This window comes from Kwoniella mangroviensis, chromosome 2 (genome assembly GCF_000507465.2).
Source record: "Kwoniella mangroviensis CBS 8507 chromosome 2, whole genome shotgun sequence".
NCBI classification, from domain to species: domain Eukaryota; kingdom Fungi; phylum Basidiomycota; class Tremellomycetes; order Tremellales; family Cryptococcaceae; genus Kwoniella; species Kwoniella mangrovensis.
In genome coordinates, this window is record NC_088828.1 from 361,835 (window position 1) to 383,778 (window position 21,944).

At 46.3% G+C, this 21,944-nt stretch overlaps 7 protein-coding genes across 7 annotated transcripts; 2 read left to right on the forward strand and 5 right to left on the reverse strand.

Annotated features, from left to right (window-relative positions):
* Nucleotides 1-456: 456 nt before the first annotated feature.
* Nucleotides 457-2,626, reverse strand: I203_106998 (uncharacterized protein; the record flags this gene model as incomplete). Its single annotated transcript, XM_019145086.2, has 5 exons — nt 457-1,281; nt 1,337-1,403; nt 1,461-1,589; nt 1,639-1,699; nt 1,768-2,626. 5 exons carry the CDS (start codon nt 2,624-2,626, stop codon nt 457-459), a joined length of 1,941 nt encoding a protein of 646 aa, XP_019004905.2.
* A 3,080-nt stretch (nt 2,627-5,706) lies between these two features.
* On the forward strand, nt 5,707-7,614 carry I203_106999 (uncharacterized protein; the record flags this gene model as incomplete). Its single annotated transcript, XM_019145087.1, has 4 exons — nt 5,707-6,071; nt 6,129-6,689; nt 6,743-6,875; nt 6,934-7,614. The coding sequence occupies 4 exons, from the start codon at nt 5,707-5,709 to the stop codon at nt 7,612-7,614; spliced, it is 1,740 nt and encodes a 579-aa protein (XP_019004906.1).
* A 488-nt stretch (nt 7,615-8,102) lies between these two features.
* I203_107000 (uncharacterized protein) lies at nt 8,103-10,521 on the forward strand (the record flags this gene model as incomplete). The annotated part of the gene is made up of 12 exons (XM_065518116.1): nt 8,103-8,136; nt 8,206-8,315; nt 8,400-8,582; nt 8,684-8,705; nt 8,770-8,860; nt 8,919-9,852; nt 9,915-9,933; nt 9,999-10,023; nt 10,083-10,138; nt 10,198-10,320; nt 10,386-10,410; nt 10,485-10,521. The coding sequence occupies 12 exons, from the start codon at nt 8,103-8,105 to the stop codon at nt 10,519-10,521; spliced, it is 1,659 nt and encodes a 552-aa protein (XP_065372846.1).
* A 293-nt stretch (nt 10,522-10,814) lies between these two features.
* I203_107001 (uncharacterized protein) lies at nt 10,815-11,822 on the reverse strand (the record flags this gene model as incomplete). Its single annotated transcript, XM_019145089.1, has 1 exon — nt 10,815-11,822. The coding sequence occupies one exon, from the start codon at nt 11,820-11,822 to the stop codon at nt 10,815-10,817; it is 1,008 nt and encodes a 335-aa protein (XP_019004908.1).
* Nucleotides 11,823-12,332: 510 nt separating this feature from the next.
* I203_107002 (uncharacterized protein) lies at nt 12,333-13,481 on the reverse strand (the record flags this gene model as incomplete). Its single annotated transcript, XM_019145090.1, has 4 exons — nt 12,333-12,730; nt 12,807-13,074; nt 13,154-13,396; nt 13,461-13,481. The coding sequence occupies 4 exons, from the start codon at nt 13,479-13,481 to the stop codon at nt 12,333-12,335; spliced, it is 930 nt and encodes a 309-aa protein (XP_019004909.1).
* A 632-nt stretch (nt 13,482-14,113) lies between these two features.
* Nucleotides 14,114-16,037, reverse strand: I203_107003 (uncharacterized protein; the record flags this gene model as incomplete). Its single annotated transcript, XM_019145091.1, has 4 exons — nt 14,114-14,729; nt 14,789-14,883; nt 14,951-15,947; nt 16,009-16,037. The coding sequence occupies 4 exons, from the start codon at nt 16,035-16,037 to the stop codon at nt 14,114-14,116; spliced, it is 1,737 nt and encodes a 578-aa protein (XP_019004910.1).
* Nucleotides 16,038-17,975: 1,938 nt separating this feature from the next.
* On the reverse strand, nt 17,976-21,774 carry I203_107004 (uncharacterized protein; the record flags this gene model as incomplete). The annotated part of the gene is made up of 16 exons (XM_065518117.1): nt 17,976-18,987; nt 19,042-19,378; nt 19,432-19,495; nt 19,556-19,594; nt 19,647-19,660; nt 19,715-19,791; nt 19,842-19,876; nt 19,933-20,016; nt 20,065-20,126; nt 20,180-20,308; nt 20,363-20,508; nt 20,564-21,156; nt 21,213-21,237; nt 21,301-21,364; nt 21,485-21,525; nt 21,602-21,774. 16 exons carry the CDS (start codon nt 21,772-21,774, stop codon nt 17,976-17,978), a joined length of 2,895 nt encoding a protein of 964 aa, XP_065372847.1.
* Between the last annotated feature and the right edge of the window lie 170 nt (nt 21,775-21,944).

Genomic DNA, 21,944 nt, shown 5'->3' on the forward strand with positions numbered 1-21,944 from the left:
TCAGCTGCAAGGCTGTTCAAGGTTATGTGATGGGTGATACAAAGGTGGACTGTAAGATGTATATGTATATGCATAGGAATCAAGTCGCTGCTATCCTATCACCCATGTTTTCGAATTCACCTGGTCAGACTGAGACTGAGAGAGTGAGCAATGAGGCGGGGTTGACCGGGGATATGCGAATGTGGCACATGTCTACATTACATGCCATTCATCGATCCATCCAAATAACTTACATATCCACATGCATAACCATTCTACAACATAATGTTTCAGTCATGGCTTATGGTCTAAAGCAGCTTATCATGCAACTAAGTTCAGGTATTGATTGGTCATCAAGGACAAGACCGATCGGGGAAAAGGGTTCAGTAGATATTCGGACCGTCTTTGTCGATATATGGTGGAAAGCATAGGGATGAGCAGCTGATATACAAGCATAGATATATAGGTCCAGCAACATCAGGCTTTTCTGGGGGGTGCACCACCATATGCTAGCCATGGATGCCTTTGACGTGGATGCGGCCAGAGGTTAGATGGTGTCGTTTCCATCGGATGACGCGGGAGCTGCCGAGGGGGAGATCTCGGGCGTGGTGTGCTCGATGGATGATGAGGAGGTATCGCTTCTTGTCTGGATGTTGGGTGTTCTGGAGGAGGCTTGAATATGGACGCGAATGGGAGGCCACGTGATGGCGCACGTCCACCATAGCCTATCGTAGAAACTGATTCACTGTGATATCGCGGTAAATGCTCGGGCGATCGTGGACGTGAAACTCCTTGTTTGTGCGTTGGATTCGCCATTAGAGGCTTAGGTGGATCCCATATGCTGGGAGGACGCTGAGTGGCGGCTGGAGGTGCAGCGTATCGCATGACTTTAGCATTGTGTTGTGGTTCAACCGGGCGGGGAAGCGAGTGACGATCAGACCTGGAAGCGGAAGGTTTTGAATGGATATTGGGAGGTGTTGAAGATCGATGTTGTCGTTTGACTTTGTGTGCTTCAAACTTCTCAAGATCGGCTTTGACCTCAGCAGGATTGAGCGATTCTATCTTTCGGGAGACGTCTCGGCGCATGAAGGGATCATCTCCGCGCGTTAAAGGTACTAGCCTCTGCTCGCCATCTGAAAGGAGGTTTGTCGTAGACACCTGCCAACCTCCACCACCGCGGCCACCTCGAAGGCTAGGCATACTGCCGGGCTGTCTCTTGAGAGCAGTACGTTCAGCGGCAGTACGAGCCATCTTGTGTCTGTTCTCTCGAATCATTTCATTGGCGAGTTCTTCCCGTTTCAGCTAGAAAGACACATCAGTGGGACGGTCGATATAATGTGCCGATATAGCTACTCACCCTGAAATCCAATTTTGCAACTTGTAGCTCATGATCGCGCAGACGCTCTAGATCCCCAATCGCCGCTCTGAGATGCAAGCGTTGGTCAGTATTGGGCATCCATTGTCAGAGGCAAGATACTCACTCATGACGAGCTTCGAGCCAGTTTATCTGCAATCCCCTTCTGCGCTCTAATTCATCCCATAACCATAATAGTTGGGGATGGGCGTTATCGGAAAGCAGTTGCTCTTGTTTGTTAAGATCTTCGATAGCTCTATCAATGGTATGTAAGAACAATCTGTTTACACAGGGCAGAGACTCACTCGTCTATCAATCTGTGTCTCTCCTTCTGACGAGCTACTGCGATGGGATCATCGGGATCGACTGAGAAGATCAAAGAAAGTTTCCAAGGTCAGCAACTCTACCTTGCAAGAAGGAGGAAGATCTCTCACCTTCTCCCTTCTTCAACCATTTTCTTTTCTTTCGTGGCAGCCTTTTGCGTAAATCCTCTCGAAAATCTTCGTTGATCGCCTCACTCTGAGGTTCCTCTGCGAGTATCGGTGCTTCAGACGCGACAGTGACTGATGCTGGGACAGCTTCCTTCTTGGTTGACTCTGGACCCCCTTCAGCTTTCCTTTTCTTGCCGAAGACAAGTCTTATCACACCCGCTGTGGTGGGCTCTTCCACGGGTTTCTTCTCGGGAGAGACAGTCCGCCTACGGGTCACTCGAGAATTGGTTAGGGGTGCAAATTGCTCATTCGGAATGACTTGTTCTTTGTTTGTCTTGATTGGTGATTGAGATGGCTCCAACACTTCAGCTTCTTCTCCCTCCTTTTCCTCTTCACTGTTACTTCCGATTTCTCCATCCTCCTCCTCCTCATCCTCATCCTCGTTCAGATCATCGCCGACTTCATCTTCGCCTTCCTCCTGAACAGTTGCTTTGGATCCCTCCGATGTTTCCTCCTCAGTACTTGCTTCCTCTCCGAGTACCAAGCCAAGGGCAGCTTCTTTCCTTTCGTTATCGAACAGAGGTGAGAAAGCGCTTCTTCTGCCATTGGAAAATATCTTCTTGTCCGGTGATCTCTCCGCAACTGACAAGGAACTAGACATACTTCTTCTGGATCTGGTAGAAACCGCTGCTGAACGAGTCGGAGTGGTTGAGTGTGGTGAGACTGAAGAGTGATCTGGGGCGCGTTCTGAGTAATTGACCGCTGCTCGTGTGGACCGTTGAGGCCTCGAGTGACTTTGGAGCGGGTCCGGGAGGGAGGAAGGTGGGTTTGCTTCTGGTGTGAGCACCAGGGAGGATGACATGACTTGAGTCTGTTTTTCTGATCTAAGACGACAAGATATCGATAAGCTACTGCGTGTACTTCATGAATGACAATTCCAGATGTGAACAGTCGCCGATATGGAGCCAATACAGGACGCGACAGTAAAAAGGATATGAGGTTATGTATCAGAATGTTATGAGAGGTAGCCAGTCGGAAAGCTGAAAGGAAGGCGTCAAGAAGGGAGCATGGATTCGGGCGATGAAATTGCAATTGCGATGGTGCTGATGATTATGATGGCAATATACTGGGACGAGTCCTCGTGAAATCGGAAACAGTAACAGGACGGTATAAAAACGGAGTGTGTTGGTATGTTTGTGTGTGATCAACGATCAATCATCAATCATGCACACAAGACCAAGACTGAAAAAGATAGATGGAAAGAGGGAAAGAGAATGAAAAGGATAAAATGGAAAAGGGAAACACCCGGTGCCCCGCTCACACGCACGAATCGGACCCAATACTGCAGAGGTAACAAAGGTCAATGTTGATCTGAGTCCTGCGTGTCGCAGTGTTGGGAAAGCAAAGAGATTGAAGATGCAATAAGGCAGTGCGTGATAGAAATGAAGAATCAGGACGTGACCGCTTGCATGAGCAGCCGGAACTGATAGACCAGAACAAGTCTTCAGTCACACCTCCCGAGTATGAAAAGATGAAATGGAAGAGAATGCAAAGATACCGACTGACGGAATAACAGACCCCGGAGCTTTGGCAAGCTCCAGGTCTTGGTACATCAATAGAGACGCTAGGAACAAGGAGTGAAATGAAAGCTTTAAAGAGTGAACAGATGGGAAACAGCCAAGCGTTGCACCAATAATCCTTCAAGTTCGTCGTACAGACAGAATTCAGAGTTAAAGCGGAGGTGAGCGAAAACGAAGAAGAACGGTAAGTGATATGGATAGTTCAGGGACAGAATCCAAAACTCGGAGCGACAGTCATCCTCCTCAGGGTATTCCAACGTAACTGGATGATGAGATGAGAAACCAAAAAAAGCGAAAAGACAAAAAGGATTGCGTAGTAGAGAGATTCCCGACCCAAACGAGCATCAATGGAATGATATATGATGACAACCTCGAAGGAAGACATGCGATAGAACGGCAGACGAACATGACTGAGATGCAAGGATGTGTATGCGGGCGATGCCGAAAGAAGGGAATCGACCATCTAATCGAATTTTAGGGTCAAACAGAAAAAACGCAGAAGAAAAAAAGGAAAAAAACCCAAACCACTGAAGATCATCCGAAGCGGGTGGAGGTCATGAATCACCCATCCACCCCACTGAACCGCATCCCCGAATGATCGCAGACCACAAGACAACGTCGCGACGTCGTGCAAGTAGCTGAGATGGGGAGACGGTATGCAGGAGGGTACGGTGAATGCGACGCAATGAAAAAAAGCTGATACACAAAAGAATGAGACAAACCGTCACACGCACAAACCAGTCAAAGGAACCTAGGTTTACATGTTGGGTTGGGAGATGGAAAAGGTAAAGTAGCCAATATCGCCGCTCACTCACTGAAAGTAGTCTTGTGGACTTGATGCACTTGAGAGCGAGATCGAATCGTAGGCCGGTATCTGCTCGTGAGAAAGATATGGTCAGTTTCTGATGCACGAAAACAAAGCGATACGGACACGGTCGACATTGGAAATGTCTGATATTGGGATGTGAGAAACAACGTCCCGCACAACCCGTAGACATCACTGCAAAGTCGCTCGCACCTATGCAATGTATGATATGGGGTAATGATGGGAATTAGATACAAGAGCAGGGTGATGGTGTGTAATTTGTAGGAGCGAGAAATGTCGGGAGCTTTATACTAACAGTTTCTTTTCTTGGTTTTCGTCTGGGTTGATCAGATGGTCTGTTTGAGACTATTGTATGTTGTCTTCTCAAGAAAGTGACGGAAAGTAAGCAGATGGCACGATAATCTATGTGACAAGAGGATATAGACTATGGGATTTGAAGTTTGTCAACAGTAGACGATGGGGTAAGAGGTAAGAGGTATTGAGAGTGAGCTGAGGTGAAGTGTGCAAGTGGTAGTGGTTTGGCAGTGAGTGTGATATGTTATGGTGAATAAAGATAGATACGCCCCGTGCCATGATTTCAGGGTCAACACACCATACTCGAGTACGAGTACCATTCTCCAGGTGGAGGTGGTCCACACCTAATCCTGATCCTAACCCACATTAATTTCCTGCTACGTTTCGGTATTTCAACTGCGATCATCACCACGTCATCATATCCTGATCCTTGTCAGATCCAGATCATCTACACACCGCATATCGATACTTAGATACATGTATCCATACATGCATACGGTACACCGGATTCTGATCCTATTCCTGCCATCACAGCTATAGTCTTGGTTCTTTGGCCCATTGTATACGAGTGGGAATGCCAAGTCCTCCCGAGAATGTTGCTATACGCATCAGAAGAAGAACAGTTTTTTTGTGAATCTCTTCGAACGGTAAGATTGGTCTTCAGGACGCTTGTCAACATGTCTGTATGTATAGGGTGCATATACCTTCTGGCGATCTCAAAAGGCGAGATTTCGGCCTTTTGATGTTTTTCGTGGATGGGTATTGCCGACTGCCGGCATTGTCCGTTATCAGGTCAGTTCATCCCATTCATCCATTCACACATCCTGTACGTTCACAATGAATAGCATTTTTAGCTTGACGCAGCAGAGGCTGTGCCTGCTTCAATACATGTCATACGAGACCTCCTCAGAGACCTGGGCCGACGAGGAAGCATCCGGAGACTGATACTGATATGAGAGTGGAGTGCTTTGATGAGATGGGTCATAGAGAGTATGTCACGTGATGTGATAACGAAAATCAGGGAGATGGGAGAGATGTCGAGGTTCACATAAGAGACACGCGACTTGCTTCACATGCATTCAGTGATTGGTAGAGTAATGTTCAGATCTATCTTTGAACAGGTCTCAGTGTCCACTTGGTCCGATACAGCGTGAGTGGTCAGTCCCATCTCGAGACAGCTGTCAGTGCAACCCGGTCTTCCGTCTCCTGTGGAGCCAGCGCTCCCTCACTGCCCTTCGCGCCATGGTTCTCGACCCATTTTCGGCTTCATCCAAACCTTTCATCCCACCTGATTCGCTCCCTTCACGCCCTCTGCCATTCGCAGCCACCCTCGATGATCCCTCCAGCTCTAGTACTCTCCAGAAACTTCCCAGACCAAGGCTTCATCAAGAAGGCGTACCATCAAGCTTCCCAACACCCATCTATTCTCATTCCAGACAGGCAAGCTCAGCTTCCATCACCACAACGGGACAGCTATCGAATGGATCTGACCTGGCTGGCTTTGGTGATCTGGCGGTCAGCAGGACTCGAGAAGTGGGAAGTGATGAATGGATGACGGACATGGTAGCGAAATGTGTGGATGCTGCAAAGGGGGATTTAACCATAACGTAAGTGTAGCTTCAATATCCACAACAAATTCTGACAGATGTTGTTCACCCTTCCAGTGGTCTTGGTCTTACATCCTTGTCTACGAAGATAGCAGAACTTCGAGACCTTGTCACTCTGCCCAGCACTTCCTCCCCGAAACCTCGTTTGTCGCACGGTCCACCGCGTTCGCCCTTAGCAAATCCTCGATACCCTGTCGATCTATCTCTTTCTCCCGGAACGAATCATCTCTCGGCCAATGCAAGATCCTTCACAAGGTCGACTTCCGCTCCAGCTTCCTCATCTTCCTTCAACAACCTTCATCATCCTACCAGCTATAGTCGAACACCCAGTGGTTTGGGTGTCATCGTACAGTCACCTGCATCGCCTACGACTACGGAAGCGAGTGAAGAACAGGAAGGCGATAGGTTTTCTACACCTGATCGACAATTGAGTAGACGGGCGCTTCTGGCTAGTCCCAGCTTGCCTACGCCACCTCCTTCTGACCCAGCTTTGGGCTCACCTTTGCCTGGTGAGAACCGGAAAAGGTCGTTCGGGAGAAGTAAGACTGGTGCGGTGCACTTGACGCAGGGCAAGGCGATGGACATAGCTATTTATGCGGGACAGAATAGCTTGACCAGGTGAGTCTCAAGTAATCTCTACTGTTTGTAAATCATGCTGACGGCGAGCTCAGCTTGCCTTCTACATTGTTCGAGATTTCCAACCTAACAGTGTTGAGTCTCAGGGGAAATAAGTTGACGACTCTGCCTGCTGCAATTGGGGAATTGAGGCATCTCAAGGAACTGAACATAAGCTTGAATCACCTTGTAAGTGACTCGTAGAGGGAACAGGAGAATTTGAACTAATGGATGCAATTCACCCCAGACCGAGCTACCATCGAACATAGTCAACCTCAACCTTGACACTTTTACCGCTTCTTCGAACAATTTCCCTAAACGACCTTCACTTGACGAACGCTTTTCTGACTTACAACGAAATTACGACCACCCTGTCGCACGATTAACGACCATCTGCATGAACAAGCTTATTTCCCCTCGACCCCCTAACGATCTTCCACCTTTACTCGACATGTTCGAATGGGATTATCCCCAGAAAGGTGTCCCTCACCCCTTGCTCGATCCAGAAGCAATGCATGAAATCATCCCTAGTCACAAGGTCTCCGATCTCGGTCGTGTGCTCCAAGCCCTGCGGAGTGCAAGCACGGCTTATAAGAATCGAAAGAGATCCGCCGGTGGTGGCAGATCTCTGGATTCCCATATCGATCCTTTTCCCCGAACGCATAAACCCTTCCCACCAGATGACGCTTCGATGAACCCATATTACTATCCTTGCCCATCACCTCGTCATCTCGAGATAGACGCAGGGACAAATGATCGACCAAGCAGACACCTATTCTTGCATGCAGCTGAAGAGAGGCTAGAATGGGTACAGATATGCGATACGAAGGATCTCCCGATCAGGTGGCTGGGATGCTCGCCAGGATGCTTGGATTTCCTGGATAAGGAAGATGATGAGGATGAGGAGTGGACTATTGAAGGTGATTGAACTGGTCTTGACCTGTCATTTGTACATATAAGCGTATTATACGACTCGAATGATCTGCCGTAAAGCCTATGATAGGGATTGCATGAAGTGGAAATTCGGAATTGTCCTTCACCTGGGATTTCCCGAATTCCTCTTGATTTCAGGGTCAACAACACGAAAACAAAGTTTCCAACTTCGAGCAAAGATAGCAGCTCAGATGATCATATTCACTGGACCAGAGTTTTATATAAGATACGATGCATGAGAGATAAGGGTCACTTGCCCAATCTTCAATCCTGTATATAGCAGCTCGTGACCACCTATCATTGTTTCCTTCATTGATCCTCGCCATTTTCAACTACAATACAATCCGACCAGTACTCAAGCAGTCGAGCTGAATGCTATTCTCGGTCTTCCGACTCGATTCTCCACCCTCATCTTTCACTTGATCGTCAGTGTAGATAGAGGAATAGCCTTCAGTACCAGATAAATAGACAAGGCTACTCAATATGACAACAGAGACTGGGGCTATCATCTACAAGGGTGAGTGACAGATATGGCTGCATCCGACCTTTTAGCAGTTACTGAATTTCGCTGTCTTATCTTTTCCAGCCTTTGCGCCTACAATCAAAATGATGATCTGTATAGGCTTGGGTATAGTCCTCACTAAGAAATGTAATTTTCAACCTGTCAATGCCAAAGGAGTCAGTATACTCAGTTTGGTAAGTAATCTTAATATACTTGTTTCAAGTCTATATTCGTGATAATAGTCTTGCATACACTGATGTCGCTTGGTCGCATGGTAGAACATCTCATTGCCGCTCCTGATATTCGGGTCGATGGTTTCCGCTTTTACCCCTGAGAATATCAAGGCTTTCGGACCTCTTTTTATGGTCGCTGTGGTATATCAATTGATAGGGTTGCTATTCGCGTTGATCACTAGAGAACTATTTTATGTACCCAAGGATTTCCATCATGGTATATTGGTGGTGAGTTGATGTCAAATATCCCAACCCTTATTCCTATCGACTGGATCTCAATCATGTCTAGCCCAATCTTTCTTGCTGGCTAACTTCTACATTGATCCTAGTTGGGAATGCTATCGAATTGGGGTGAGTCGTGTCCTCATTTCGATCACGCAAGCGAAATGACCTATACTGATAATCCCATCTTCAGGTAATTTGCCAACCGCTGTTGTTCAGACCTTAGCCAAAAGCTCGCCATTCGATCCTGATACCGATGTGGAACTAGGTGTTGCCTATATTGCGTAAGTATCAAGCTCACGGAAGGGGTGATTGTAGCTGAATAGTCATGTACTTTCTTAGCGTTTTCGTCTTGGTGATGACGGTTACATTATTTCCTCTCGGCATGCACAAGATGTGCGCTTGGGATTTCCGTGAAGATAACTTACTGGGACCACCCCCTCTACCTATTAAAGAACGCTGGGTTCAGAGATTCAGTAGCGTCAAGTCAATCTTTCGCCCATCAAAGATAAAGGAAGACGATGAGGAACAAGGTGAAAAGCGACAGGATAGTGAGATGGCCTTGAGCTCTCCCGAGAACGCCCCAGCATCAGCTTCCGATGAAGTAGCTCGACCATCGCATGGAGCGTCTAAAGCCAGTAAAAGGACATCGTCAAATGATGTATTTGATGATCAAGAGGAATATGGAGATACGGTAGCGCCAGATTTAGTTTATCGAGCCAGATTCGCCGGAGGAGCAGATATGTCAAGGAAGAAATCCCGAGCCTCGTCTTTCCATTCTCTCATGGAATCAACCCGTCCGATCCCACCTACCGCTCCATTAGAAGCTAGTGGGATTGCTGAACCATGTCAAGATCCAATATCGCCTAATCCTAATCAACTCAATCCCCTTTGCTCTCATCATGGCGGCGAAAGTTATAATTACCATCATTTGGCTACTCCCTCACCTTCTATACATGCACCTAAGAAACCCTTCAAGCAGAGAATGTGGAAATACCTCGAACCGTTCTTGACGCCTTTTATGGCTGCTATCGTCCTGGGGATTATCTGCTCGACCGTCCGACCCATTAAGGCATTGCTGGTACCCGTTGATGGTTGGTCGGTAAGCAGGATACCTAACGCCCCGAACGATGAGCCGCCACTGTCATTCATAATGGATACGGCAACTTTCCTAGGTGGTATCTCTATTCCTGGTGGATTGGTTTTGCTGGGTGCCAGTTTCGGTAGATTGAAGTTACCCAAAAAATGGAGCGATATACCTTTTGCTGCTATATTGGTGAGTCCAATTCGATTAAATTAAATGCTATGATCTCTCCCGCTGATCAAAATTCACGATAGGCTATGACGACTTTCAAGAGTAAGCTTTCTGCGTTAATTCATAGCAATGCGGTATGGGGAAGCTGACGTTCCGTGCTTCTATAGTGGTTATCTTGCCTCTGATCGGAGTGTAAGTGTGTTTTCTGATGTCAGATCGAGAAGTTGTGACTGACATATACTTTTTTTTAGATTCTTCATCGAAGGTTTGCGGGATCATACTGATCTTTACCCAAAAGAGGATAAGAGTGAGTGATAAATTCAATGGCCAATAGGACGATCATCCTGATGTGTCCATTCTTTCCAGTGCGTACATTCGTAGCTATCCTTTTGAGTGGCACACCTTCCTCTGTAAATCAATTGGTCATCACTCAACTGTACAACCCTAATGGGACCGCCGACACTTTATCCACTTTCTTGCTCTTACAATGTGAGTGTTTGTTTACCTTTGCCGGCTCTCTCGCTCGCATGCTGATGGCCGTTGTGGCATTACAGATATAATGATGCCTGTCTTGTCGACGTAAGTCTTCTGCCCTATCGCTGTATACTTTGCGCACACCATTGTTTGACTGACAATGTTTGTACACCATGTAGTGCCCTTGCCGCGATAGCTCTCTTTGTAGTGAAATAGTATGAGATATATACATATAGTATCATTTCGGAATACGGATATAATGTTCAGATAAAGCTAATGATGATTCTAATTCACACCAAGTTACGAATATAGACATATAGATAAATCGTGTACAAGTATGAACGCTGTAGATTGTGACAATGAAGGTTCATCTCAATTTCATATGTCCTCAAGATGATGTTGAATATGCTCAAACAAAGGTGTTAAGTGTATCTCATTCACCCGCAGGAAATGATATGTTGTGGGTTAAGACGAATCGAGCCAAGATTTAATCTCTGTGGACTTTAAGTTCACCTTCTTCTTCCTCTGCCAGCTTGCGCTCTGTTCAGCCATACCTGGTAATCTTCAGATTGATGGTACCTGCCTGCATCGCGAGGTTGAGTTGACGCGATGATTTGTCGAAAAGAGTGAGCAGGTCGACCAGTGGACAAATCAGGATTTCCAATTTGGTTTCGTACATGATGCTCGACCGTATATTCTCCATTGTCAGGTAGATTATCGCTCTTTCGATTTTCGTTGGCATGCTGATTATGAGGGTTTTGACTTCTCGAGTGATCATATTCGAAGGCGTGGAAGCTCATCCTTCTAAATTCCCCATTATGAGCAGATGCATTACTGTTCCTTACCAATGGATAAACACCTTTCTGATCTCTGCTACGAACAGTTCTTCCACTATGGGGATCTTCTGAACCCCCTGCGGCAATTTGAGTAAGGTGTTCTATCTCTCTTCTAGCTTCCACCGATTGCTTCCCACCTTCGAAGAAATCCGTAGGATCTTTCATCTTTTCGTAGTTTGTTCCTCTTCTGGCGTAGGCTAGGAACTCTTCTTTCTTCATTCGAATCTTGTCCTCGTCATTCACCTCGTCTTCTTCCTCTCTGAATGGCGAAGCATTCCTAGAAGGTGGATCTTCGTCCAATTCAAACATTCCCTTCCTCTCCTCTTCCTCTCCCAACCAGACCCTCTTCGGTTCTCCACTACCCCAACTTTCCTCGATTGAGCCTAGTTGGGCTTTCTTGCTCCTCCCACCAATTTGAGGTTGCAGCATTCGTTCCTTCGCGAGGGCCTTCTCATAACCCACTCCCGGTCTGAATTTAGGTTGTCGCCAACCGGGCTCATAATCTTCGTAAGGTGCTGGATATGGTTGCTCGATAGATAGTCTGTCGAATCGAAGAGAATAGGGATCTTTCCCTGCGAACCAGTCGTCAAGCGCTTCGTCGATATTGGATCTTTGAGCGGGGGTTTTGCTAGAAACTGGACCTGCTTGAGGTGAACGATGGTTATGATGAGATTGGTACATGTTGAAGGGCAGATATGCCGTTGGGCCTTTCAGTAATAGGGAGAAGACCTAGGGCCTTCGGGAGGTCAGGAGGTTTGGCAAGGCGTTTTGAAGATATGGGGAAAGTCAATGTGAAGTTGGCAGAATCAGTGATATTCAGCGAAGACTCACGGAATGTGGGCGCGGGGTAGCCCGGAGACTGGACGGACGGGAAAATGTTAGGATCGAAGAGGTCAGTACGAGTTAGTATGGTTTCGAGGGACAGACGAAGAACGCCGAGGTAAGACAGTGAGCAATCTCACCTGTGGTCGACGAGGATAGGATACGATGATCAATCAGCTACAACACTCCCGAGTAAATAGAAAAGAGAAAGAAGGAAGGGAGTATCCATTCAAATCGAGTCAATCAGAACATCATGTCAAACAAACGCACGGTTCTACATCTTTCCTTGTCCTATCAATATCACTACCTCGCGACACATAACTCATATAGATATATACACATCATCCTTCTTTCCTCTTACAACTATGCTTAATCGACCTTCCTAGCCCATCGTTTACCTACACCAGTATCATTCGAGAAGATCTTCTCAGGAGAAGTATGTGAGGCAGTGCCTTTTTCTTCAGCACTGTGCCTCCTAATGTTGCTCTTCAACAGATCATTCTCAATACCACCGGGGTTCTTCCAATAAGCAATCATCTGTAATGCCAATACAGCATTCAGTACAGCTGCGCCTGCGAATCCCCAGAAGATCAATGGATCATCTACTTCCTGCTGTGTGGTGAACAGTCTTGCCAGACATCCCAAAAGCGCATTGAATACTGCGAATGCCGATAGGTTACCTGTCGATTTGTGTTTGTGATTCGAGAGGATTTGAGGTGCTTTGGAGATTAATGATAATGGGAGTGTAGCAGCTTGAAGCAGGGCAACTGAGGGTTTGAAGGATCATCATAAGCTCATGTGTTCATCTTACACATGAACATCGGGAGGGACATTTAGACTTACGCATTCCGGGTGGACAAAGATTTTCTGACCAAAGAACCACCCCAGTAACGAGAGTGATTACCAACCCAGTGATCACTTTACTCAAATTACCACCGGATGACTGTTTTGAGGTCAATATGGCTCCTCTTGGCGTGGAGAAGAACAAGATCAACAAGGTGATGATGACATTTTGTATGGTCAGGAAGAAGTTTTCTCCATAGGTCGAGAATGGGAATCTGTTTCGAGATGCGTACGCAAGGTTAATAGCGTATGAAGCTGTTTCGAGAATCTACATAAAATCAGAATAACCGTCAATTACATCAAGGAAACGGTATCAGACAAGACAGAGGGAGAGGCATAGCACATACATAAGCAGAAAGTGATAAACCCCTTGCAGATCCAGATCCTACGATCTTCAATATTTGAGGAATCTTGACTATCCCACCACCGACGACTATACCTAATCCCAATCCCTTTGATAAAGCGTATTTCAAACAATCGACATGGGTGATGTCGAAGTTGTACACCAGGATATCATAGCATTGTTCCCCTATCAATGCCTCTGCGGGTTGACGCAGGAATGATGGGATGTTCTGAGTGATGGATGTTATCTAAGATGGCAGAGCAGATCAGTATGTTGACTCATGTGACTGTGAGATAGCGTGATTGGCTTACAGCTGAATGTAATGCCGACATGATGAGGGATGACGAGGTGGTCGAGGTAGAGGTCGAGGTATGCCCGGAGTTGAGACTGATAGGTGCCAGTGTATATATGTGTCGCTGGATGAGCGTGTCGATATCTCTGCCGTATTTGTTTCGGGATATATGTATGGATGAATGCTCATGATCGTCATTGTCCACGATACGAGTAGGTATGCTGTATGTTTGTGTTGTCGCGCTGGACGTGTTTAAAACATACCGAATGGGTTTGATTCCGTTCTTCCCAGTTCACCAGGTGACATACCTTGCAAGTTCATGTTGTTACATATTATATTCTTATATCGTATTTTGAACCTATCTAGCAAATCAAACGATATCTACAGGACAAAGCCAAGAGCAAAGAGGAAACAGAACGGAAGAGAAAATATCGAGAAGTTTGTCCATATGTCAGCGATAAAACCAATCAGGATAAAACGATAAAACCAAACGCAACAAGACACCAGGAATAATCGTACAACTATCTCTCAAATACCTATATATAAATATCTCTCTTCAGACCAAACTATAGAGATAAGAAATCAGATAGAAGATACCAGCTCCTTGATACAACGCCTCTTGTATTCCTTACAGCCGGGACGGTCTCAACAATCACCGGTCGGATCTCCAATTTACCATCGCATCCCGCCATCATTTCCCTCTCTTCCACCAGCACCAGACAGCAAAGCACTCATGCTCATCTGCAATTCAGCCTGACTGTCTTTTTTCACAGTTCTCTCCCTTTGTCTACCCCTCATATCGGATATGGACATGTTCATCGAAAGCGGCGAATGCATATCCAACGCTTCGGTGTTCTCTCGATCGAAGCTCGCAGATGAGGAGACGGACTCGCTTGATCGTCTGAGATTGTTAACGGAAGAGGTCGAAGCGGTGTTGGGAGACGGTTCAAACGACATCAAAACATCATGAGCGGTATCATGGCCGTTACCGTTGGTCATGGTATTAGCCCAAGTTCGAGCATCGAGGTTGATGTGATCGAAAGAGAATGGTCGATCGGGTTCGGGAGAAGGTCGCATCACTTCAAGGTTATGGGTTCCACTGAGATCGAAGTTTGGTTGGTTGTTGAGCGTATTAGAATTGCTATTGCCATCTCCCATCCAGAAGAGGGATGATTGGGCGTCGGACATGGCAGGTGGTTGAATGGCAGGATTGACACCATAACTCATCAACATCGCTTCGAGATGCGCGATCCGACCTGCTTGGACATCCGTAACGTGTTTCAAATCGCTAAGATAATCAACGAAAGATCAGTAAATTTACACTGTATAAATGTAAGGTGTGCCTACCGGATATATTGCACGCTATGGCTCAAGATTCGTCCTTTGCATTGGACCGCATCTTTTTGAGATTTGGTGCTCATCGAACCAGCTCGCTTGGTCTTCTGCAAAATACAAAGATAGCCTTTTATCAGCGTCTTGTATTTTCAGCAGACAAAGGCATATACCCACCTTCTTCTTCTTACCAGATTCAATCTGTGGTTTACCTTCTTCCTCTTCATCGTCTAAGAGCACTTCATCGTTATCGGGCAGATTATACATTGCAGGCAAGAGATGAGAAAGCTCTTCAATCTTGGCATTGATATGTTCTCTTCTTCTCTTTTCAACTTGATTATGACATTCTCTTCTTCTCTGTTTCTTATACGATTCATCCGACAGCGCTTGCAGAGGTTTAGCAGGCGTCATGGGACTATCGATGATTGCGTCGTCGAGGGTCTCACCAAAACTACCTAGACTTCCAGGTTGTAGCATCGAAGGGACACTTCCACTCCCCCAAGAAACTGTATCGATCTCAGTTCGAGGGATTGACATTCCGAATGATCCGTTCAAACCGAAATCTGGTGGAGAGATTGAGTCGGTTTGTTCACCTTCAACATGAGTATCCAATCCGATACCTAATCCCATAGGTTTGCCAGAACCATTTTGACTTGTTGCTCTCGCTTGAGCAGAACCGGGACCAGAAAAGGATTGAGCTCTACCGGGTAAAGCCGATCTGCCTCTAGGTTGGATCGATCCGGGAGGTGGTCGAGCGTCATTCATTGATTTCCGAGCCGATCTTGATCGAGATGATGGTGCTTTACCTACATGGGAAGATCGAGAAGACGATTGGGAACGGGATCGTTCATCGTTGGCTGTTTGATCTTCATTGTTTCCGAAATTGATGGGTGGTTCGGGATTATCATTACCAAATTTCATAGCGCTGAACATCGCTGCAGGGTGGAATCGATCGGCACTACTTGACAGGGGCGAGTTCATACTGTAGTCGAACGTATGGGTTTGAGCCGGTAAAGAGGATGAAAATGAGAATGGGGAAACCATGTTCATAGGTATTTGATGGGGACTACCAGACATGAGAGACGTAAGAAGGTTGGTTTCGACGGTCATCGATCCATCTGAGAAAGGTCGATGCATCGACGGTCTGTTGTTGTTGTTGTCCACTCCGGGGATCCTAATCGGTAACATGAGTACAGACCCCTTGATGCTGGCCATGTCGAACAAAAACCACTCACTTGAATCCCTCCGTCTTCATCGTAGTCATCTTGGTAGGGCTGTGTGGGTGTGGAGCAACAAGGTAAAATGGATGATGAAGCCAGCCAGCAGGAACACGGGCCGGATATGACCAATAGTTGGGGGAGGAGGGAGAGAAGAGGAGCAGAGCAAGAGGAAAGGCAAAGGGATCAGCTCTGATTTCTATTCTCTTGGTGGGGGATGACAAGCAAAAGAGGCGAATAGTTTTTTTTTAAGTATATATATGTATTTTGTAAAGTAGATCAACGATGAGATGGGAAAAGGGACTCCTTTGATGATTGATGCGTGAGGGTTGATGGTGAATGAATGCATAACCGGAGTCCGATGAAAGAGGGGAAAGGGATCAGAGTATGGATCATAGCACTATACATACATGCTCGGATGATCGGTCAGGGATAACACCGACGAAGAGGGAGGGACAACAAACAAGAAAAGAGTCTAGGAAGATATTTTGGCCACTCACGATATTGCTGAAACCTGATGGTGAAGTAATAATCTAATCCTTTCAGTTCAAACGCTTGGTTATCCTACGTGTTCAGATCTCTCTCTAGGTCCGTCAAATCTGGATGTATTCTGCACAAGACTATATTTCTATCCACCAAGATGTTGAAGATGTTGAACGATAAGTCTTTCCAGTAGAGTTCAATCGATGAGTATTGTTTGATGATTATATCATAGACGTACGCGATGTGGTGATGAGGAGGACGATTTGACTGGAATGGAAAAAAATGAGAGTTTCGTTCTTGTCGGTGTATATATTACGATGATGCAGCTTTTGATCTCTTTTCTGGGTCTCAAAGTAGACGCGGGGAAACAGGGACAAGGATGTGTTAATGATGTGAGAAATACACTAGACAGGGAGGGAAGAGGAACGTTGACGTTGACGTTGTTCGTCTAATTGTCTGATGTTCATTTGAGCAGTGTGCGGGTGGCATGAGGGGAGAGGGGGGAAGAAAGGAGACGTGGTGATGGACGGATGATTCCTCTGGTTTCCTTCCTTGATTCTTTGGGGATAACAGGATAAAAACCCCGCATTGCATCTGAATCGTCATTTGTTACATTTGAACCGATCAACACCCAATTTAGCTGTGGGCCCCTGCCTTTGTGTGTGATTTACCCCGTCCTTACCCCATTTGCCCCAAAGGTTCATGGCGCAGAGCCCCGTGTTTCCCTTCCTCTGCATTCACGCTTCGTATCCCTTTTGATTCCTTTGTGGTGTTCCTGAACTTACGTCTTTGGGTAATAAATAATCCAGTGATCCAGATCAATGAAATGTCCACTTCGGGTGGTACGTATGGTTGTGCTGTGTGATGCGTTCGGCCGGACCTAAACTCTACTCTGCTGGATGCATGCTTGTTTCACTATTTCTGACGGGATATCCAATGACAGATAGAAGATTGCCAATGCGTGAACAGCAGCAATTTAGGTGGACCACCTCGCGAGCGCCAATGATGGTTAATCCGATATCCGTTGGAATGTCGAGTGCTTTCCGAAGAAACAGGATGAGAGGGAGAGATTTGACAAATTCCCCTACTTGCCCAGATTGCTGGTCAAGCAAAGTTGGAATCTGATGAAGCGAGTACAATTAAAATTGATTGACCGAGGTGATCTGACTGATCTGGCACAGATAATACAATATGCATAGGGTGTCTCGTCCGACCAAACAGTCATATAAGATACACCAGCGAAAAGAGTCCTAAGCAGCAAAGAGAAAGGCGAAGTACTTTACATACAACCAAGATACCCAAATTAAGAAAAAGCAAAGAAAGACATTCAAAGCCTCGCTATCTAATATACAAATCTCGATATTAACATTCTCAGTCCAGATCAACCGATCAATTCAACATTTGGATACAACTATACTGAGTGTCATTTGGTAGTTCCAAGCCGTGTATTTTAAAAGACCCTAAGCGAACTGTCTAGCAAATACAATCAATCTGGCCACGGATCATCCAGCACCCATTTGATTGACGAATTCTTCAAAATTAAATCCAAACATCGATTCACCCTCGGCACCAAACATGATATTCCCATGACCTTGTAGATTGTTCCCATTCGAATTGGCATTGGTATTATAATAAACATCTCCATTATTGTTACTGTTGCTGTTGTTGTTGTTGTTCATAACCTGAGGTTGACCACTGTTATCCACATGCACATTCGTATTTATGTTCATGTTCATGTTCATGTTGATTCCCATATTGCTATTCATCGGTAGACCCATGCCCAGAGCCATTGACATGTCCATATCAACGAAATCCGGACCGGTACCGTTGTGACCACTATTGCCATTGGCAGAACCGATAGACCCGACAGATCCGGCATGGACAGGGTATATCATCGTTGGTGATTGACCTTGACCTTGGCCATATATCGGCTCAATACCGACTACACCATTCCCATTTGAGAACGAGGACATGGTAGTGGGCGGACTGACACTCGAATTGATATATTGGTTGATTGGATCATCGGACCAAGTAGTGGACGTTTGCAGAGGTTGCCCGATCGGATACGGTAGGGAGCTATTGTCGCCGGGGAAAGTGGGGACGAGCCCTTCGAACATACCAGGTTCGGCTAAAGTTGCAGATGTAGCAACTGATGTACCAGATTGGGGCGATGGTGTAGTTTCCCCATTTGTGCTATTATTACCAGTGTTGTTACCCGGACTGGATACCGATCTTTTATGTAGAGAAGCTTGAACCCTTCTGAGCTTGACGGAACCGTTCAGATGACTGAGATCGTCTTCTTCAGCCGAGGCGTCTCCGGAACCGCGAGCTTTCGATCGGGTAGCTGCTTCCAATGCTTGGTGTGCTCGCTTACGAAGCCTAAGCAGAATAGGAAGACCTTTCTTCGCTCGACAGCCTTCACGAGCAGCAGCTGATATATCGCATACGATGGACATCCCATGAAAGGAAGGACTAGCAAAGGCGCACGTGGGTGCTCGAATCACGATGGCAGCTCTAAGTAATCGATCAGTGTGACGTTTATCATATGATGAATATGCGGTCACTCACAAGCATACAGCGCTCGAGAACGCATGGAACCAGAAGAACCACCACCTAGCTACCAGAGAGGGATGGTATATTACCAATGTCTTGACAAGCTGAACAATCTCTTGAGCGCTCTCAAAAAGGGCTATGAAGCTTGGACCAAGTTTCGATCGGGAGGGATCCTCAGGATTGTCCTTCAGGGCTCGAGCAAATAGTGGTCGATTGAGGAGAAGACGCATTTGGGCGACCTGTAACCTGATACCCAGACGGTGTATGACTAGATGCGGGTCGACACTGCGGTCAAGTGGGAGATCTTGAATCGCTACATTCGGGAGCAGGTGTTCTGGTAGATTCTTCTTGACTAATCTGAATCGTCAGCGTTGTTGGAAGCATCTATGATGATAAATCACGTACATTCTCTAAGCTCCGAGTCGAGTTGCATTACCGAGTTATACGAGACCGCACTAGCTTGTGTTTGCTGTTGTGATGATGACTATGAGCGAAATTGGAACAGCATAGGGCTGAACATGCAACTCACAACATCGATAACCCTTTCCATCATAGTTATCAAGGTATACTGCGAAGATGTATCAGCGGAAAGTCAGGCTAGAATTAGTACGATCGCGTACCTTGGCACGATGGACTAAATGAGCAGATTATCAGCTTGATATCCCGTTCTCGGCATAGAATGACTCACAGCCGTCCTCATCACCAATGAGATCCGTGGCTTCCGGTATCTTGGTATCTGACCATTTGTTGCTAGTTGCACATGGTCTGTAAACAAGATCAGCATGGACACAATAGTGTCGCATCAGCGCACGTACCGACCGAAACACAGTGCTTGCAATCTATCGTATGACTGTAGATGTGAATACAGATCAGCTTGGTCCCAGATAAGCGATCATGTGCACTTACCACCACTTCCCACCAGACTTGCCTTCGCTCCTCAATCTCATATGGTGATAACCCGAAATGCGAGCCATCTCTATGTAAACCGAGCTGAGGGGATATTAGTGGTATTCAATATGGCCTACATGAATCACTCACACTCTGGGCTACTTTGACAGCGGTTCCAAGGATAGGCCAGAACACCTCGCCACCATTACCTCCTATATGTGATTGTCAGCTTGATTAGGGATACAAATTTCATTCTCAAGCTTACTTTTGTCATTCAGAATGAAAGTACCCATGAGATGTAATGCCTGAACGGTTGCCGGACTAGCATGCTCTAACCCAACGATGCTGATGCATGATCTGCCCAAACGGAAGAGTTGTTCTCCTCGAGGATGGACTACAACAAGGCAAGTCAGGATGTTTCCCGGCATACCTGGTAGATTTGACTTACAAGGTGGTCTGTTAAGATCGAACATAGCGCCAATTGCCATGACGAGAAATACACAAGCCAGCTTGTGCGGGTTCGGTTGAGCTTCAGTATCGTAGGCGTTCATGATATGATCGTTCTCGAACATGGCTTTTGGCAGCGGTTGATACCTACTCGCATACAATCAGAGACCACTCGTCCTTTACAGGAATGATGTTAACTTACTGCCAATTGACATTCTCCCAATAACTCTCCACTAGAGCTCTTCCTTCCATCTCATAGTCAGGTAGTTCCGCTCTTAGCTTGTCCAAGCTGAACTTGACATCTCCGCCGGCAAACAACGACGAATACAGACCGAGTCCATCATTTCCATATATGTTCTGGGATTGGTTCCATTCGCCTGCAGCAGTTGCAGGAGGAGTGACCAAAGGAGGTCGTTGAGAATGTCTAGTAGCGTCATTAACGGTCGGAGCTCCAAGTTGTACATTCGAAGTGACCATTGGACTACTACCATCTTCATCCGACTCGTCACCTTCCTTGAGATATTCACTCCCCGCGAAACTTCCTACGAATCTCGCTTGTCCTTCTTCCCCTATAGTCAGCGTACCGAACGCCCCTTGGACCAAGTCGTCCTCACCCGCCGATAAGGGCGACGTAGTCCCTCCTTCCTGCTTTATTGACGGGCGTGGGTACGGTCTGGCTGCACTATCTCGAGGAGAGAATAGATAAGGAGATTCAAGTAGGGGATGAGGTTTGGAACTCTGCTTGGCATGTGATTGAGCAAGAGCGACTTCAAGTAGGGATATACGCTGGTGAAGCTACTCGCAAATAGAAGCGTTAGTCGCCACCTGCTATCTGTTCGTGTGGTACTTACCTCTGCCGTATCAGCAAGAATCAATCTGTCACGTTCATGCCCATCAGCTACCATAATTCATGAGCTCTGAAATAGATAGGATACATACCTCTTTCCTTTCCCAGTACGCATTTCTCCATTCGGACAAATCTGTGCACAACCTCGTTTCTCACCTGAAAGATAGTATTCCGAATAATTGTAGTCGACTTAGCACGTCAACTCGAACCTAATCGACGCAAATCCTTGGCTTCGTAGTATCAAAGGAAGGGTGGGGGGTAAGACAAAACACTCACATGAAGTACATGGCCATTCTCTTGAGCATTTCAATTTAAGTCTTTAGGGCGTATGAGTCAGCGAAGATCACTGAAGAGTGAGGTAAGGCTCAGAGCGTATGGATGAAGATAACTCACCTTCTACATTCTGCACAACTGAAACTCTGTCTACCCGTCTTCTCTTTCTCGCCCTTGGTTCCTGTCACCTGCTTGATACCTCCACTGACTGACCTAGTTGCTCCTGTTCCTCCTGGTTGACCATCTCCAGATTTCGGTAAGGGTAAAGGCGGTGGTCTCATCGTACTTCCCATGGTCTTGTTCCGGTATAGAATTTATGATGATATCTTTTCCTAGACGGTGATGTATCTCTCTGTCTATATATACGTAGATAGCTTTGCGAATGTGTTATTGTGATATCTGATATGATGTAGGTGGGGGACAACAACGCGAAGTGATTGTAAAGTGTTATTGGATTGAAGGC